Source organism: Talpa occidentalis, unplaced genomic scaffold, assembly GCF_014898055.3.
Source record: "Talpa occidentalis isolate TD23 unplaced genomic scaffold, MPIMG_talOcc4v2.1 talOcc4.8, whole genome shotgun sequence".
NCBI lineage: Eukaryota > Metazoa > Chordata > Mammalia > Eulipotyphla > Talpidae > Talpa > Talpa occidentalis.
In genome coordinates, this window is record NW_023605194.1 from 75740892 (window position 1) to 75759590 (window position 18699).

Sequence of the window (18699 nt, forward strand, 5' to 3'; positions counted from 1 at the left end):
CTTGACTGAGGCTGGAGTGGTGAGCAACTCCCCATTCAGGGTGAACAATGGTTGTCAAGCAGGGTCTCCTGGGAGGGTGACTGCTTTCTGCTACCTCAGAAGAGCCAGTCAGGGACCCCTCCTGCAACATTAAAGTTTTTCTTTTGATTTCTTTGTTAAACCCTCAAGCAATATTTTCTGTTAGATACAAAGACTCAGGTGGATATAGCACTCAAATACGGTAAAGACTCACATGATTGGAAATTTCTAGTCACTTTCAGGTTCCATCCTTCTTACCTGTCCAGCACTGGGGAGATATCCAGCTTTCTCTGCTCCTTCTGACTTCATTCAAAACCTCCTAATCTGCCTAACATAATCCTGGAAACAATCAGACAAAAAAGTAAGTGGGGAGCTAGTGGATGAAATCTAATTTATTAGTCATTGACACCTGTGTAGAGACTTTGGCTTGAGTTTGAAATTTGGGGAAGGGAGTGATTAATAACTAGTCATTGATTTCCTCTTCTTGGAGACACATCTTTGGTTGCTTCTCTTCTCCAAGAGTGGATAAAAGAAAGAAGCTACAATAATTTCACCTGGAAATCCAGGCAGGAGGTGAAGAAGGTAGAGATTGGACAGTATCAAGCTCCTTGGTCTTTGTATTTTCTTAGATGGTGACAAGCAGGGGAGAAGGGCCCGAGTGGGTCAGAAAAGGTTAAGGAGGGCCTCCCCGGTGGCGCAGGGGGTTGAGGGCAGTGCTGTGAAGCTGTCCACAGCCTTTGCAGCATGGGTTCGATTCCCGGTCAGCCAGGGAGATACCCACAGGATGCAGCAGACCTCTCCTGTCTCGCTCACTGCTCCCCTCAGCAGTGTTTTAGGTCCATCTGCCTGCTCTGCTCCCCACTATGTTTCTGGTGAATCCTCTCACCCTCCCACGCCTCTGGCCTGTACCCCAGCTCTTGTATAACTAAATAAAATGAAAGAAGGAAGGAAGGAAAGAAGGAAGGAAGGAAGGAAGGAAGGAAGGAAGGAAGGAAGGAAGGAAGGAAGGAAGGAAGGAAGGAAGGAAGGAAGGAAAGAAAGAAAAGAAAGAAAGAAAGAAGAAGAAAGAAAGAAAAGAAAGAAAGAAAAGAAAGAAAGAAAGAAAGAAAGAAAGAAAGAAAGAAAGAAAGAAAGAAAGAAAGAAAAAGAAAGAAAGAAAAGGTTAAGGAAATCATTTGGCAGTGGTGTCCAGGAGGAAAGATGGGGCAAGGAAGTGGGAGGTCCCAGGCAGGAGGAAATCTTCCTGACACTTGTCCACAGGATGACTCAGGATCCTTGCCCCGCTTCCATTTCTTTGCAGAGCTACACCAGGCCAAGACCATGCAGCGCTGCCTGTGGTCATACATCATAACTGCTGTGTCCTTAATCTTTCTGAGCTTCTTCTTCCAAGAGAATAACAAAGAGTATCTTGACTACAGTGTGTCATTGGTAAGTACAGCAATCGAGTTGCACTATATGACAATTCCTCAGTCGTGGAGGGGACTTTTCCAGGTATGCAAACACTCTAGAATCACCACAGAAGTTTAAGAAGAGGGCAGATGTAGAGAAAAGATACTGAACTAGCTTTGAAACAGGTACAAGATTTAAATAAAGACAAGGAGGTTAAGATCAGGAACAATACAAGGATGTCCTCTCTCACCACTGCTCTTCAATATAATATTGGAGGTCCTAGCCCGAGCAATAAGACAAGAGAAAGACATACAAGGAATCCAAATAGGGAAATAAGAAGTAAAACTATCACTATTTGCAGATGCTATGATAATATACATAGAGAACCCTAAAAGCTCCACAGAAAAATTACTCAAAATAGTCAACCTTTTTAGTAAAGTAGCAGGATACAAAATCAACACACAAAAAGCAATAGCCTTCCTATACACAAACAATCTGAAGAAGAAGAAATCAAGAAAATCATCCCTCCCTTCTATAATTGCAACAATAAAACCAAATACTTGGGAAGAAACCTAACAAAAGAGGTGAAGGACCTATACAAAGAAAATTATAAAACACTGTTAAAAGAAATAGAAGAAGACACAAAGAAATGGAAAGACATCCCCTGCTCATGGATTGGAAGAATTAACATTATTAAAATGGCCATCCTACCAAAAGCAATATAGAGATTCAATGCTATTCCAATAAAAAATCTCAATGACATTCTTCAAAGAAATAGAACAAATACTAATGAAATTCATACAGAACCATCAAAAAACCACAAATAGCCAAAGCCCTACTGATGAAAACAAAAGAGAAAGGAGGTATCACACTTCCAAACTTCAAGCTGTACTATAAAGCCAAAATAATTAAAACAGTTTGGTATTGGAACAAAAACAGACACATAGACCAATGGAACCAAATAGAGAGCCCAGAAATAAAGCCACACTTATATGGACAACTAACCTTTGACAAAGGAGCAAAGTATGCGATGGAACATGGACAGTTTGCTCAATAAATGGTGCTGGGAAAACTGGACCACTACATGCAAAAAATGAAACTAGACCACTACCTCTCACCATGCACAAAAATCAACTCAAAATGGATAAAAGTCCTGGACATAAGAACTGAAATCATAAAATATATAGAAGAAAATGTAGGTAAAACACTACAAAGCATACATCTCAGTAACATCTTTATTTTTTTTAATTTCTTTTAAAGATTTATTTATTTATGCATACAAGAGCTGGGGTACAGGCCAGAGGTGTGGGGGGCGGTGAGAGGATTCACCAGAGACAGAGTGGGGAGCAGAACAGGCAGATGTACTGAAGTGCAAACTGCTGAGCAGCAGGCAAGTCAGGAGAGGCCTGCTGCGCCATGTGGGTTGCTCCCTGGCTGGCCAGGGGATCGAACTCGTGCTGTAGTGGCTGCGCACAGTTTCATAGGTTGCATCTTAACTCCTTGTGCCACCAGGGAGGCCCTCAATAACATCTTTAAAGACTCATCACCCAAAGTAAAGAATGTCAAGGAAAAGATAAACACCTGGGATTACATCAAACTGAAAATCTTCTGTACAGCAAAAGAGACATTAACCAAAACAGAGAGACACCCCACTGATTGGGGGAAAAAAATTGTACTCCATACGACTGATAAGGGACTGATAACAAAGATATACAAAGAACTCACACAACTCAACAAAAACAAAGTAAACAATCCAGTCAAGAAATGGGCAGAAGAACTTAAAAGACATTTCTCCAAAGAGGAATGCAAATGGCCAACAGACATATGAAAAAATGTTCAACATCCCTTATCATCGGGGAAATGCAAATCAAAACCACAAAGAGGCACCACCTTACACCACTAAGAATGGCACATATCAAAAAACTAGCAATAACAAATGTTGGCAAGGATGGGGTGAAGAAGGAACTCTCCTACATTGCTGGTGGGAGTGCAAACTGGTCCAACCACTATGGAGAGCTGTCTGGGTGTTCCTCAGTCTACTAAAAATGGAGCTACCACATGATCCGGCAATTCCACTGCTAGGGATCTACCCAAAGGACACAAAAACATTGATTCAAAAGACCACCTGTACCCCTATGTTTATTGCAGCACTATTTACAATAGGTAAAACCTGAAAACAACCCAAATCCCCAAAAATAGATGACTGGATCAAGAAGATGTGGTACATATACACGATGGAATACTATTCAGCAATCAAAAAAGATTGTGTGTGATTGTGTGTGATTCCCCAAAAAAATCATGCCATTCGCAGCAGCATGGATGGAGCTAGAAGGAATTATGCTCAGTGAAATAAGCCAGAAGGAAAAAGAAAAATATCAGATGGTTTCACTTATGGCAGAAATATAGAGGAACCAAATAAGACATCAGTGTAAAAAAAATAATAACAATACAAAACACAACAAAGCAAAAACAGACAATTATAAATCAGAGACATCCTGCAGGGGAGGAGGTGGGAGAGGGATCAGAGGGAGGGAGGGAGGAGCACAGGGGACTGAGGTGATGGTGCACGGGTGCATTGGGGAAGGAAATTCCATGGAGACTACACCTGAGGGGGTGGGGGAAGCAAATATTGTTTAAAAATGAACAATGTAAAAAAATTTTAAAAAGTTAATGGAAGGATAGGGAAGGATAGGGAAAGGAAAGGGAAAGGGAAGGGAAGGGGAGGGGAGGGGAGGGGAAGGGAGGGGAGGGGAGGGAAGGGTGGAAGGAGGAAAAGGAGGAAGAGAGGCATTTTAAGTGTGGAGAGAACAACACACAAGACACTTCTTGCAAACCAGGTTGACGAGTGGGCCTAGCGGCAGTAATGCCTGCCTAAGCGCCAGCTACTTTCCTCACCAGAGCCTGCATGAGAGATGTTATCCTTCCAGTCCTTATGTGAAGGGATTGAGACTCAGAGCCCTAGAGTAATTTCCTAAGCATAGAACATCTGCAAGTGGCGAAGACCAAATCCAATACAGGCCACGCGGAGGTTCTGGTGTAAACATTCTTTCCTAAATGCCTCAGACGAGCTAGAGAAAGGCAAGCAGGTGGGTGTGGGAAGTGGCTCAGTGTGCGTGGTCAGAACTGAAGAAAAGGGAAACCCGTAGCATGGAGGGGCCGTGTGTGATTCCCTAAAGGGCAGGACAATTCACTGGTCTTCAGCACCCGCACAGTGTAAACTGAGGCAGGTGACTCTTGCAGTCTGACAATGGTACAGAAATTAGATGGGGGGCATGGTGGGGCAGACAACTTTTTACTCTACGTAAGCCCAGGGGTTTCCTGCAGACACACCACACAAGATTAGGGAGTCCCACTTCCTTGACTCCAGGGTCCACCACACCTTCTGGAAGGCCCAGGATGAGATGGGGATAATGGTTAACTGAGCTTTGACACTCAGTCTCTCTGGTGACTAACAAGTGGATCTGCCCTTCAATTGTCTCCAGAAATCTAGGGCTGAACCTCAGAGCTGATGTGTATTCCATTCTCAGGAGGAAGAAAAGAAGAAAATAGTTTGGCAGCTACATAAGGAGCTAGTCACTAATGAAAGCAAGAATCATCTAGAGACCTTCAAGGAAATGCAGAAAAACTCCCCTTTACTCCAACATGCTAACTACAAACTCCTGGCTGGAGCTCCTCCCCGGAAAAAGAGTGAGTCCATGGGAGGGAGTGGTCATACTGGGAGAAGGTCAGACAAGACAGTCTTGCAAGAACAAGACAAGTGGGTAACAAGGAAGAGTGAGCTGGCAACCAGTAAGGAAAGGAGGGCACTCTGAGAGGAGCATGTTAGGGAATTTGGTGCAGGTTATAATCCTGAGTATATTTTCTCCCCACCTGCTGCCCCCTTGAATGACTAACAGAATGAAGAATCCATAGCCACCCACAAAGGAGCCCCCCCATAGTGAAACTCATTCATGGCAGGTCCCCAGGGAGGACAGTACAGGGTAGGAGAAGGGGAGGGAGCCCTGGTAGAGGGCAAAGAGGGTTGATGGATATGGACGCACTGTACACTAGGTTACCAGAACTTGGGGTTCACTTAGGCCCCTGGAGATACCCTAATCCACATCTGGCTGATTCATAGCAGCTAAAATAACTCTTAGGTCAAGGCCAGGCTGAGATCAATTGCCAAGCCCGTCAATTTATCTTTGGAACAAGGAAGCCTTCCCCATCAGAGAGAGCCCTGTCCTTCATAAAGTTTCCCCCTTCAGCCTTTCACAGCAGCGATCTAATAAAACCACTTCACAACTACCGAGGGGACACTCACCTCTTATCTGGACCACACTATCCCTGGGCAAGGAAATGCGAATTTGTCACAGGTATTGACATTAAGGGGAAGACCAGGGAGAAGAGATCTAGGAAGTCTTCACCTCCTTGGAGTGCTAAAAATTCCCTATCTCTCCCCCACCCCCAGAGCTGCTGACGGTGGGGATTTCCTCAGTGAGGCATCCTTCAGAGAGCTACCTCCTGGACACTCTGAAGTCCCTGTTTGAAGGTTCCACAGAATCTGAGCTGAACTGCATTGTGGTGCTGGTCCACCTGTCAGTCCCTGACTCTGAGTTGCTCGGCCAAGTGATTGCCAATATCCAAAGCCTTTTCAAAGCACATCTCGAGGCCCACAGGCTGCTTGTGATCCAAGGTCATCTTGGTGCCTCTCCTCCCCCAGGAGATCTGAAGAGCGCCAGGAACTCCTCACACTGCGAGGCACTTTATTCCAGGCAGAAAGTCAGTTACTCCCTGCTCATGAACTTCGCCATCAACATCTCAGAATACTTTCTGATGCTTGAAGATAATATTCGCTGTGCCCCCAAGTTTGTGTCCACCATCTACTGGACATTATTAGCCTGGAAAGATCTACCTTGGGTAATCCTGGAGTTCTCCAGTCTGAGTTTCTCCGGGAAAGTTTTCCACACCCATGACCTCCACCGCCTGGCGTCTTTCTTCCTCCTCTTGCAGCGGGACATTCCCACTCACTCACTTCTCTCTGAATTCCAGCTCCTCTTGGCCCAAAGTGTCCCAATTCGTTTCAGTCCCTCTGTCTTCTACCACTGGGACAATTATTCTGTGTTCCAGGACACGTGCTTTCCCGTGCAGGAGGAAAAGATCTTCGGTGAACCAGACAACCCCAGTGCCAGTGTCCTCACTGACATGATGACAATATCCAACATTATTCCAGATTATGCATATTTTCTGAACAAGGAGTGCTTTTCTACCCTCGATGCTGTAAGAGGCAACTACTTGACTGTGGTTTTTGAAAGGCCACAAAATGTGATCCGGATAGAGGTGCTGACGGGTTCTGAAGAACAAAAGCAGTACCAGATGCAACACGGGCAAGTAGAACTGGGCTATGATCCCCTCAAGAATGCCAAAGGCTGTGCTCGCTATAGTCTGCTGGGGCCCCTGGTTGAAGGAAATTTGGATCAGAGGGTGTTTTATGAAACAGATTCTGTGGAGGAGCTGAGTTGCATACGACTGCTCGTGCTAGCATCTCAGGAGTCTTTGCTCCTGATCAGGCAGATCAAAGTCTGGACTCAGAATGAGGAAGAAGAGACTTCGAGGGAAAAGGAAATTCTGCCTGATGGGGTTTGAGGATGAAATCTACATGGTTGGCAAGAAATAAAGCTAGAAATTGAACAAGGCCTGCTCATTCCAAGGGTTACAGGACAGGGAGAGGGGCACCCCAGAACCCTCAGACCTGCCTGCTCTAAGTAGGTTCTGCCATCGGCCACAAGACTAAACATATAAGACCTTTAATGGTTACCCATCCCCTCGTGTGTAAATGCCAGCCAAATAGGGTTGGCCCAAAGCAGGGGCAGTGAGGGCTGAAACACTGCCATGTGGCTGAGACACGGTCTGGCAGTGACCCATAGAAGAGGGTCAGAAACAGGCAGACAAATCTGGGAGGAAAAGAGCAACATCAAAGCCAAGAAAAAAGCTGCCATTGTCACCTCCCCACAGGTCTCTCATCTATCCCACATCTATTTCAACCAGTCTAGGACCAAAAAAGCAAGAGCAGCTTCTTCATATGTCTCTATTCCCTGTGCCTCCTCCAGGTCTCCTTCTGGCTCCCCATCCTGCTTCCTTCCTTCCCCAGTCTCCTCTCCAGCTTCTCCTCCTCCCTGCTCAGCTCCACCCTCCCTTGGGTGGGGCAGGGAATCTGGAACCTCCCCTTTTCCGGGGACCACCGTGTCGTCGGGTGACCATGTAATTTATTGTCCAAACTGGAACATTTCTAAGAGTAAAAGGAAGCACTATAAAAATTATACTAGAGTAATAGTTGTAATCTAGGACTGTCTCAGGCAAGCTGAGATGCCTGGTCATCCTAACGCTGACTTTTATAGTCTACTTAAGTCTGATGAGGGGCAGAGACAAAACAATATTCTTCTGATTTCCAAGGGTCGGAGAGGGAATCACCAAGAACTGTCTTGGTTCTCGTCTACATGCAACTATAACACCTTAAGGTCTTTCCATGAAGGAATTGCTGCTCTATCTACAGCTGCGATGGGTTTGGTAGTATGATGACATAGGTGGTGACATTGGCTCAAATCTGTATTTGACTTAATCTGTTCAGGTTTCTGTAGTAGGATACCATAGTCTGGGTGGCTTATAAACAACAAAAATTTATTTCTCTCAATTCCAAAAAATGGGAAGTCCAATATCAAGTGCTGGCAGATTCAGTGCCTAGTGAAAGTCCACTTCCTGGCTCATTTATGACCGTCACTGTGTTCTCATATGGCAAAAGGGGTAAAGGAACTCCTTGGTTTCTTTTTTAAGGTTACCTAATCCCATTCATAAAGGCTCTGCCCACATGGCCAAATCACATCCCAAGGACCCCACCTCCTAATATCAACACTTTGAGAGTTAGGATTTCAACATACGAATTGGGAGGCTGGCAGGTAGACAAATATGGGCCACTGCAGGACCCAAACCTCCAATGCTCCAGGGTTGACGCCTTGTTGGAGCAAAGCTTGCTCAGCCAGGATTCAGGAAGGAGCAATTCAAGTTTCTGTGAATCCCCTAGAAGGCTGTGAAAATTTTGGTATGAATTCATATGCAGATTTTTCTGAGGAGATAATATGTTCATCAAAGCATTGAAATGTTCGTATCTACCTCTGAAAAGTTAAGAATAGTGAAACTAGCAGCTGTAAACATCTTTTGAGTGTAGAAACAATCTGTCACAACAGAAATATTTCTATATCCATTGGGAAAATTAGAAATTAGGGTTACATGTTCTTTTATGATCCACTCAACAAATATTTGGGTATAGACTTATGACTGAGTGCTGTTAAAGACGGTGTGAATAATAAATTAACCAAACAAGGGACTTATCAAAAATCAGCCATTAAAATAAAATGTAGGTGTAAATACAGGTGTCAGTTTCCTCTGAATTGATTAATAAAGTTTATGAATCCCCATAAATACACAGATGAGGGGTTCTGTCATTTTTTCATCTTGAAATTTTTCCTAAAATGAAATGTATGGAAAAAATATTTTAGGATAAGCAGTTGTCTCTCACTAGAATATTTATCCTCCCATTTCATTAAAAATAGAATTACAACAGAGGAGACTATGTACACACCTAAAAAAGAACAAAAAAATCCATGTGTTTGCCATTTGGGTTAACCAATGGGATGAAAGCAAAATCTTCAGGTAAGGTTTCCATTTAAAAACCCCAAGAGGGGCCTTAGTTGGCTGAAAGGCAAAAATCTCTTCAGCTTTGGATGAGACTCAACAAAAACAAAGAAAATAATCCAGTCAAAAAATGGACAGAAGAGCTAAAAAGAAACTTCTCTGAAGAGGAAATGCAAATGGCCAACAGGCATATGAAAAAATGTTCAACATCACTTGTAATCAGGGAAATGCAAATCAAAACTACAATGAGATACCATCTTACACCGGTGAGAATGGCACATGTTGAAAAAAACTAGCAACAACAAATGTTGGCGAGGTTGTGGAGAAAAAGGAACTCTCTTGCACTGCTGGTGGGAGTGCAAACTGGTCCAACCACTATGGAGAGCTGTGTGGAGATTTCTTGAACTACTAAACATAGAGCTTCCATATGATCCAGCAATTCCACTCCTAGGTATTTACCCAAATGACACAGAAACATTAATTCCAAAGGGTATCTGCATGCCTATGTTTATAGCAGCACTGTTTACAATAGCTAAGCTATGGAAACAACCCAAATGCCCAAAAATGGATGATTGGATCAAGAAGATGTGGTGCATATACACAATGGAATATTACTCAGCAATCAAAAAAGATAAACACATGCAGTTTGCAGCAACATGGATGGCACTGGAAGGGATCATGCTCAGCGAAATAAGTCAGAAAGAAAAAGAAAAATACCATATGGTCTCACTCATAGCAGGAATCTAGAAAACTTAAATAATAGACCAGGAAAAAGACTAATCAATACAATCCTCTCACCCTCCCGTGCATCTGGCCTGTACCCCCATTCTTGTATAAATAAATAAATCTTTAAAAAAAACTTTTTAAAAAATTTTAAAAAATCAGCATTCAAGTTGGCACTGCCTTTCATTCCCTCCCCCGACCCCAGATGCCTGAAAAGGCAAATGCAAATCTTTCAGAGGAAACTAAGACTCTGAGAATCTTTGAAAAGTTCTAAAATAATAAGTTCACAGTAAAAAAAAAAATCACAAAACACACAAGGAAATAGGCTTCAAAATGGAACAGTCTAAGTGAAAGAAATGTGCAGCTAGTAAGATGTAAACTGCCCACATCCTGCGTGAACAGCTAGGTTGAATCCCAGGCTGAGGTGCCACAGAATCCTGTCGAAACAGGTGATCTAAATCATGGACTAGCAGTTCTACTTTTCATTCTGATCAAACAACTTGGTCCCCCCACACTGACCATAAGTTGCCACGTTAGCCAAAAAGCTTTAGATTATGGCTGGTGATTATCGCACAGTTTCCTGGAGGGAGTAGGCTGAGAGCCCACATGCACAGTCTGTTCCTCCCGGGCATTGCCCCACCCTGATCCAGGCATGGAGCTGCTCTCCTCCACCTGCTTCGCGGACCTACTCTTGCCTCCTAACTCCCTCCGAGAGGCCAAGCTAAATTCTCCGTTCCAAGAAAAAGAAAAAATATTGGATGGTTTCACTTGTAGGAGGCACGTAGAGGATCCAAATAAGGGATCGGGGGTAAAAAAAAGTTATTATAATAAAGTGAAAATCAAAATCAATAAACAACTATAAACCAGAGACATTCTGCAGGGGGAGAAGGGAGTAGGATCAAAACAGGGATGGCAAGAGCACAAGGGACCACGGTGATGGTTCACAGGTGAATGGGTGGTGGGAATTTCATGGGGACTATAACCAAGACGAGAAAGCATATATTGTACAAAAATGAAGAATGATATAAAAAATATATAAAATAAAAATAATAATAACAAAATAAAAAATAAATTCTCCCTTCCAGCACTGGTTCTCTTGTGCATGAGTCTCTAATAAAGACTTGCCTGGTTCAACTACATCTAGTGCTGTCTGGTGAATTCTTTCTCAAGAGGGCAAAGGATCCCCCTTTGGGGGTCACAAAAGAGGTAACAATAATGGTATACTTGGTAACAATAATGGGAATCAGAATTTTAAAAATAATGAATCAGAGTGTAAACAAAATATGAAATTTCCTGGGGACCCACCCCCTGGTCTAGTAGGAAAGATAGCGAAGTCATTGTTGCAGGTTCCACCCATACAAGGCGGTCTTTTCAGACAAAAAAAGGCTCTAACAATGAGTACCCAGCATATGCTCCTTTGCAGCGCATGCTTCAGAGAGGAGGAGAATAAATCGAGCCTTCCTCTGGCATTAATATAGCTCTAGATCAGGGCAATTTAGAACCAACACCCGCCCCCCATTAATGTCAATCAATGGCTCACTGTTTTTGCCTATATAAACAAAATTCAATATAAACAAAATATAAACAAAATTCAAACTTGTGTTTGGAGGAACAAGGAACAGTTTCAACAGAATAAAATCTGTTGGACTGCTTCCTGGGTTCAAATTCTCACTTTGATTATCTAATAAACTCTTCATCTACTTTGTTTTAAGATTTATTTTTATTTATGCATCCAAGAACTGGGGTACAAGCCAGAGGTGTGGGAGGTAAGAGGACTCATCAGAGACAGAGTGGGGAACAAAGCAGGCAGATTGACTGAAACACACTACTGAAGGGAGTAGCAGGCGAGACAGGAGAGGTCTGCTGCACCACGTGGACAGATTCCTGGCCAGCCGGGGATCGAACCCATGCTGCAGAGGCTGCGGATAGCCCCACAGTGCTGTGCTCAACCCCTTGCGCCAGCAGGGAGGCCCTCATTGTTTTTCAGTTAACAAGAGCTAAAACAACTTCAAATATTGGGGGTCTCCCTGGTGGCCTAGGGATTAAGTCTCAGTGGCACTATCACTGCTAAGGCCTGAGTTGGATCCCTGGCCAGCCAGGGAGCTCACCCACATGGCGCAGCAGCCCTCTCCTGTCTTGCCCGCTGCTCCCCTCAGCAGTGTATTTCAGTCAGTCTGCCTGTTCTGCCCCCCGCTCTGTTTCTGTCGAATCCTTTCACTCTCTGCACCTCTGGCCTACATCCCAGTTCATCTATGCATAAATAAATAAATCTTAAAAAACAAAAGACTTCAAATATTGGAAATAGCAGACACAGAATTTTTTAAAAAATTGATTTTATTAAAACTAAAAGAACTGAAAATATGAGTAAACAGCAAATGACTAGAAAAAATGATCAAGAATATTTGTAAAACAGAACTCTTACAGAGATAAAAGATGTAAGTGCTCACTTCCATAGCACGATACTAAAATTGGAACAATACAGAGGAGATTAGCATGGCCCCTGCACAAGGATAGCATGTAAATTTTGAAGTGTTCCGTGCTTTAAAAAGAGAGATGAAAGAATAATAATTGAAATGTAAATCCCAATGGAGGGACATCCAGCAAGACGGTGGAAGGGTGAAGACACTGGACTCGCCACCTTCACATGTTTACACACACAAATGAACACGACTGTCACTGAGGACCAGCAGATGAGCAATGTGTGTATAAAGAGCAACCGCCCAGCAGAGTGGACAGGCAAAATGGAAATGTGATGGTGTTTAGAGCATCGCCCATGCAGCACAGTCCCAGAAAGCCTCTCTTTTGTTGCCTGCTGAAGGCCTCATGCCTACATTGGGACTTTAGGACCCCAGGACTGCAATGCGCACATAGTCAAGTGCAGGAATGAGGTTTCTACCTCTAGAAAACTCTACGAGTGGACAGAACTCCGGAGCAAAGGCAGACACGACACAGCCAGGGAGCAGCCAGGCACCGGCTCCATGCAGTGAAACCCCTGCCTCTGGCGTGGAGAGACACTGGCAGTGGGCTTTCCTGGCAACCACCAGTGTGGGGTCTGTGTAAGATGGTGATTGTCAGCTTGAGTTTGTGACTGTTGTGTGTGAACAGACAGAGCCCTAACTGTTGGGAAAGACTAGACCAGCTCACTTTTGTTTCCATACAGAAGCGGCTCTTCTCTGTAACTGACAGTGATGTCACACAAAATACCCGCTTCACCCCTGTGGGGCCAGGCCAGTAACTCGAGTTCAAATACCTGGGTACTGGCAACAGGAACAAGTGCCTCGGGGTAAGTTTCTGCACTTGAAAGGCCAGGGAACAACCAATCCCCTATCAGGACAACACACACGCCCCACCCCACCCCCCCTGCAGCAACTCTATCCAACTACCATCCCTCCTGGCGCTATGACCATTGAAAGGGGATTGAGAGAGGTCTGCAGCGGAGGCACGCTTTTGTGGAAGGCACCTGCAAACCGTGAGAAACACACTCCCATCATGGATCTGTAACCAGAACCAGGACAGATGCCTGTCCACAGTAAGAACAAGCAACTCTCAGACTATTCTGCTCCTTCCCACAACCCAGAAAGGAAAGAAAATCTGCCAGAGAATCCACATACCAGAGCTGACCCACAGCTGAGAGGCTGGTGCTAGCCCAGAAATATTTGGGACACTAACTATGGAACAGGTCTAGGAAGAGGAGTCACTGTAGAGGAGACATGCACGCATGCACACACACATACAATGTGGGCATCTATGGCACTTCAGGGAGCATGAACTCTTGGGGTTTGCTAGCAGCAACCTCCTTGTACCAAGCTGCCCCAGCTCCTACCTCCTACTCCCTGTGGGCACCAGACCTCAGTCATCTGAACAGGTGCCAAGGCATTAGTCTGTGAAACTGATACCGGAATTGTAGGTTTTCAGGCCTATTCTCCTAGGCAGGCACGGATCCCAGGCTGCAGGGGCAGCACTGAGTCCCAGCCACTAGACCACCTGGGGTTGGTGTTTCACAAAGTGGGACTCCCAGGCCATGGAACCAGGCCAGGGAGGGGCAAGGAAGGAGAAGTGGAGTCATGTCTCAGGGAATACAGACCTTCTTTCCCCAATTATTCTAAAGCTCCACCAGTCTCTTTGTGATTGGTTAGTTCTTGGTGCTCTCACTCACTGCCTAAATGTTTCTGTGCCCAGAATTAAGTCTCTGTGTCCAAGCGCTTATCTTTTTTTCTTCGTTGCCCTCTATTTGGAATGTCTTGTTGACCCTAAGGTCATAAAGTAAGTCCCTAATGTCATAAGTCCTGGGGCATTTGATTAGTACCCTTTGGAATTTGTGGCTCTTAACTCTCCTGAAGTCCCTGCACTGTCCTTGAGGCTGCCTATTTATCCTTAACTTGCCCTAGGATTCAAAACAATGGACACCAAGGATCCCAGGTAAACCAAGGGTTCTATCCTACAACCTATAAATGCCATACAAGGCAAATTCACCAAGCCAAGAAAAGAAAGCTCTTTATCTCAACTCATATAAACTAAAAGTGAGGAACATATCAAAAATGATAGAACAAAAAGCCGTGAAAAAAAAGTCCAAATCTGGCAGAACCATGAAACTTATCTGATAAGGAGCTCAAGGTAACAGTTATAACTGTGCTTATCAAAATTAGAAAAATAATGAACAAAAGCAGAAATACAGGGTAGAGAAAACATGAGGATGCTTCAAACAGAATTAATGGTCTTTGAAAATTCCGTAACTTGCAAAGAATTCTCATGACCACCAGGGGTAGTGAAAACTAACATGACCTCTTGGGAAAACTGTCAGTGTTTACTGTAACCATATGTCTGTCTACTTAGGATGAGGCACATATATATCCTGTTATATATATCCACTCCTAGATATATACAACAGAAATACAAGTGCAAAAGCACATGTCCAATAACGTATATGGAGCACAATTTATAGTAGCCACAAATTCCAGGTAACCAAAGGGATATCATCAGTAGAATGGACAAATAAAGTTGGTCCAGTCACGCAATGGAATACTAGTCAGTCGTGAAAAATGAACAAATGGTCATCACATTATGTCATCACAAATATAATGCCAAAGAAGCTGACACAAAGGAGTGATAGTACAGATAAACCCTTATAAAGGGTGAAATTAATTTGTTGTGTGAGATCTGGGTAACAATTACTGTTGTAGGGGAGAATTAGGGTGTAGGCCAGAGGCACAGGGGTGAAAGAGTAGAGAACAGAAAAGGAAGATTTATTGAAATACACTTTTCAGAAGCAGCAGGTGAGATAGGAGAGGTCTGCTGGACAGAGAGATGTGCTTGAGGCTCTATTTATACTCCAGGCATCATTGGTTAGGGTGACTGGTTTTGGGTGTGTCCTGACTCATCAGCTTAAGGGATCATCAGCTTAGCAGCCCGGTTCCCATGGCAGCCCCATCCACTCCCTTTATCCATTCAAGCCTCCCAAACTTGCTTGCTGAGCAAGGAGTGGGGACTTATTTTTTGGATTTAGTAAAGATCCAGGACAGTTACTTCTGAGTGGTAGAAAATGGGAGTGCACATAGAGGCAGCTGAAGTCCTGATTTTTTTTACATTTTATTTCTTTTTTTTTTTTAAAGATATATTTATTTATTTATATAAGCACTGGGTACAGTCAGAAGTGCAGGAGGGTGAGAGAATTCACCAGAGCCAGAGGGGAGAGCAGAGCAGACAGACTGATGAAGTACACTGCTGAGGGGAGCAGCGGATGGCAGGAGAGGACTGTGCGCCATGTGGGACCCTCACCCGGTGGCCAGGGATCGAACCAGCTCTGCAGAGGCTGCAGGTAGCTTCACAGCACAGCGCTCAACAGCCACGCCACCGGGGAGGCCCTTACATTTTATTTCTTAATCCAAGTGGGTGTGATCTCTTGGTGGAAAGTCATTGATACCTGCATATTAGGAGGCAAAACATAATTAGATTTAATTTACAACAGGGAGAGGAAAACTGGAAGCAACTCTTTAGGGGAGCTCTGCTGCAAAAGTAGGGAGAAAATAGAATGAGTAAATTGGCAGAGGAAATGAAGACAAGGTAGTTTGCTTTCTATTTTTAAGAATGCCAATGGTAACAATCCAGTTGAGAGTGAAAAGTTTGACATAGACAATAGAATTACTGCCCTCCTATTTTACAGGGCAACCCTGATATAAAACGGGTTGCCTGACTGTGGGTCCTCACCTGCGTGCTTAAAAAGGACTTATAAATACTCAACTGCAGGCACACAAAAAAGGTTAATAAAAGGTTTATTTACAAAAGAAAGGGAAAATGAAGAAATGAATAACTCAAGGAGAAAAAGAGGGAGATAAACTCATGAATGTGTCCTACTGGTTCCTCTGACTTGGAATACCAATGGCACACTGACAGCTGGCGAAGAGCCAAGAGCCATGAGGCCACGGGCACAACCCAAGGCACGTGTCTGGTTTTACACCAAACCTGGCTGCTTAACCCCACTCTCAGATCCCAGCAGCCATCCCTTTGGTGATGATGGGATTTGTCATTCCCAATGTCTTGATGGCTTTGGTCTGGAGTGGGGGCAGGGTCCACAAAACCTGTATGGAGTTTGCTCAGGCATCCTTTCCCCCTAACGCTATCTTCAATTAGTTGGAGGGTGTGACCTGGTGCCTAAGCAGAGCAAATGTTTTCAGATTAGGATTAATCAATGGTAACAGGTGGGGAGGCAGAGTATGTGGGTGCAGACTCTGGCGGGTGGGTAGAAGCAGTGCAATGTGTCTTCAGAAATTCTCTTCTGATTGCTTCAAATTTTCAGTGAAAAAAGAAACAAATGCATCAGCTGAGGACGGAGGAAGAGGTGTTGGAAGCCAAGATGACAGAGAAGATGGTAAATATTCTACAACAGTAAAAGAGAGAATGGCCTAGGGCAGTTCTACCACAGCATTATGGCCCCACTCTGGTTCAGGATCAGGAATTCAAGTGACCCTGATCAACATGGCTGTGCATAACTCCCAGCCATGGGCGGCCGAAGAGGTACAGGTTCAGGATGGACCAAGAAAACTGACCATTATATTTATTTATTTATTTATTTATTTATTTATTTATTTATTTTAAGGATTTATTATTTATTTATACAAGCACTAGGTACAGTCAGAAGCGTGGGAGGGTGAGAGAATTCACCAGAGCCAGAGCGGGAAGCAGAACAGGCAGAAGGACCGAAGTACACTGCTGAGGGGAGCAGCGGGCACAGCAGGAGAGGTCTGCGCACCATGTGGGACCCTCTCCGGTGGCTGGGGATCGAACCGGCGCTGCAGAGGCTGTGGGCCACTTCGCAGCCCAGCACTCAACTGCTGCGCCACCAGGGGAGGCCCTGACCATTATATTTAAATAGACCATAGGTTATAAGTTCACCAAAATTATACAATGCACTGAGAGAGGCAAAGAAGGTACAAGTATGTGCAAGGTATGACCGTGGGGATGGGCCACTGGATTCCATCTATGTAAGCATGGGGGATGGACATCAAGGAAGGAGGTATAGTCAAGCAGGAAATAATTCACAGTACAGGTGAGTACACAGTGTCAGTGATGTCTTCTCAAACACAGGAGAGCCCAGCTACCATTCATGTTTGTCAACAACTTTATACAAGAACCTGGGACCATCTCTCCCCTGAAAATAATCCTGCAACTGCACCTGCAGATATTACCAAAAGCAAAATAAAACCATGCAAAGCAATCCCAAAGTGACTTAAGCAGCCTCTCTCAATGACACTGGCCTTTTCTAGAATGGCCACATCATTTGCAAATATCATTGGGCTGAAAAATGAAGATTTGAGAGCAGAATACAAAGCACAATGAATTCACAACTGAATTAAAAGCACAGCTTTGCCCGTTGGGAAAGTTATTTGCACTGCCTTTTTTATTTCTAATGTGGGAATAAAAATAATTTGTACTGCTGGGTTTATGGGGATTGAATTAGTTGATTCATGAAAGACACTTAGATAGTAACAAGCATACACTACAGGTTCATTTATTTTAGCTACCACTATCATTCATATGATTGTAAATGATTAAAATCATTATTTAAATTAGTTTAATATCATTACTTAAAGAAAACTAATTCTGTTGCAATAATACAATCTAACCACTATCTACAGCTGCCAGCTCACTTGCCATCCACCAGCCATCCCACACTCCTCACTCCCCATCCGACCATTTCTCCCTGGACTCTAACAAATCACAATGTTCAAAGGGGCATGAAGAACCTGGTTTTGATTCAGACCATTACCCTTAGCAATTACTGAACTAGCACCACTCCAAATGAGCAGTAGGCAGGAAAGCAAAGATTACAGAAACGTTTGGGGGGGTGGTGGTGGGGAGAAATGATTGATCTCGGTAATTTCCAGAGCTCTTTCTGTGCCCATGCAAGACCTTAATCCTCCCCAGGCATTTGCTCCTCACTCCCAGCTGTGCCATTCCAGAAGAGATAGAAATACAGTTGAAACACAAGCATGGCATTTTCTGGAGGGAGGGGGCATGTTGAGGGCTATTTCAAATAACAAAGAATGACAAAGGCTAGAACTAAGGTAAAAAATAAAGTGAGATAACAAAGAAATGCTTGGTTTTGCTTCCCCAGTTCTATCTTTCATATGAAGGTAGAATATAAACTTTTTTGTCCCAGCCTCCGACATCCCATTGTTTCCTGACCCTGTCAACAGCGGTTCCAAACCCAGGGGCCACTTGACAATGATGTCAGGAGATATGTGGGGTTGTCACAACTGGGGGATGCTACTGACATCTAGTGTGAAGAGAAGGAGGAAGCCACTAAGCAAACGACAACAGACGGAACAGTCCCCAACAACAAGGAATTAGCCCACCTAAAACTATCAAGAGTGTCAAGCTTGAGAAACATACTCTTCCATGAATCAG

The 18699-nt window shown here is 44.0% G+C and overlaps 1 protein-coding gene and 1 non-coding gene across 2 annotated transcripts; both read left to right on the plus strand.

The window, feature by feature from the left end:
- Positions 1-75: 75 nt before the first annotated feature.
- LOC119233986 (alpha-1,3-mannosyl-glycoprotein 4-beta-N-acetylglucosaminyltransferase-like protein MGAT4E) lies at positions 76-7091 on the plus strand. Its single transcript, XM_037496723.2, has 4 exons — positions 76-379; positions 1319-1446; positions 4935-5094; positions 5855-7091. Exons 2-4 carry the CDS (start codon positions 1339-1341, stop codon positions 7027-7029), a joined length of 1443 nt encoding a protein of 480 aa, XP_037352620.1. The 5' UTR covers positions 76-379; positions 1319-1338; the 3' UTR covers positions 7030-7091.
- Positions 7092-12235: 5144 nt separating this feature from the next.
- On the plus strand, positions 12236-12339 carry LOC119235014 (U6 spliceosomal RNA). Its single transcript, XR_005122770.1, has one exon. It is a non-coding gene; the product is annotated as a U6 spliceosomal RNA (small nuclear RNA).
- The last annotated feature ends 6360 nt before the right edge of the window (positions 12340-18699 follow it).

Coding starts and splice junctions, on each gene's coding strand:
- LOC119233986 (XM_037496723.2), top strand. CDS start 1,339: ATGCAGCGCTGCCTGTGGTCATACATCATAACTGCTGTGTCCTTAATC. Junction 1,447..4,934: donor TTGACTACAGTGTGTCATTG/GTAAGTACAGCA, acceptor TTCCATTCTCAG/GAGGAAGAAAAGAAGAAAAT. Junction 5,095..5,854: donor AGCTCCTCCCCGGAAAAAGA/GTGAGTCCATGG, acceptor CCCCACCCCCAG/AGCTGCTGACGGTGGGGATT.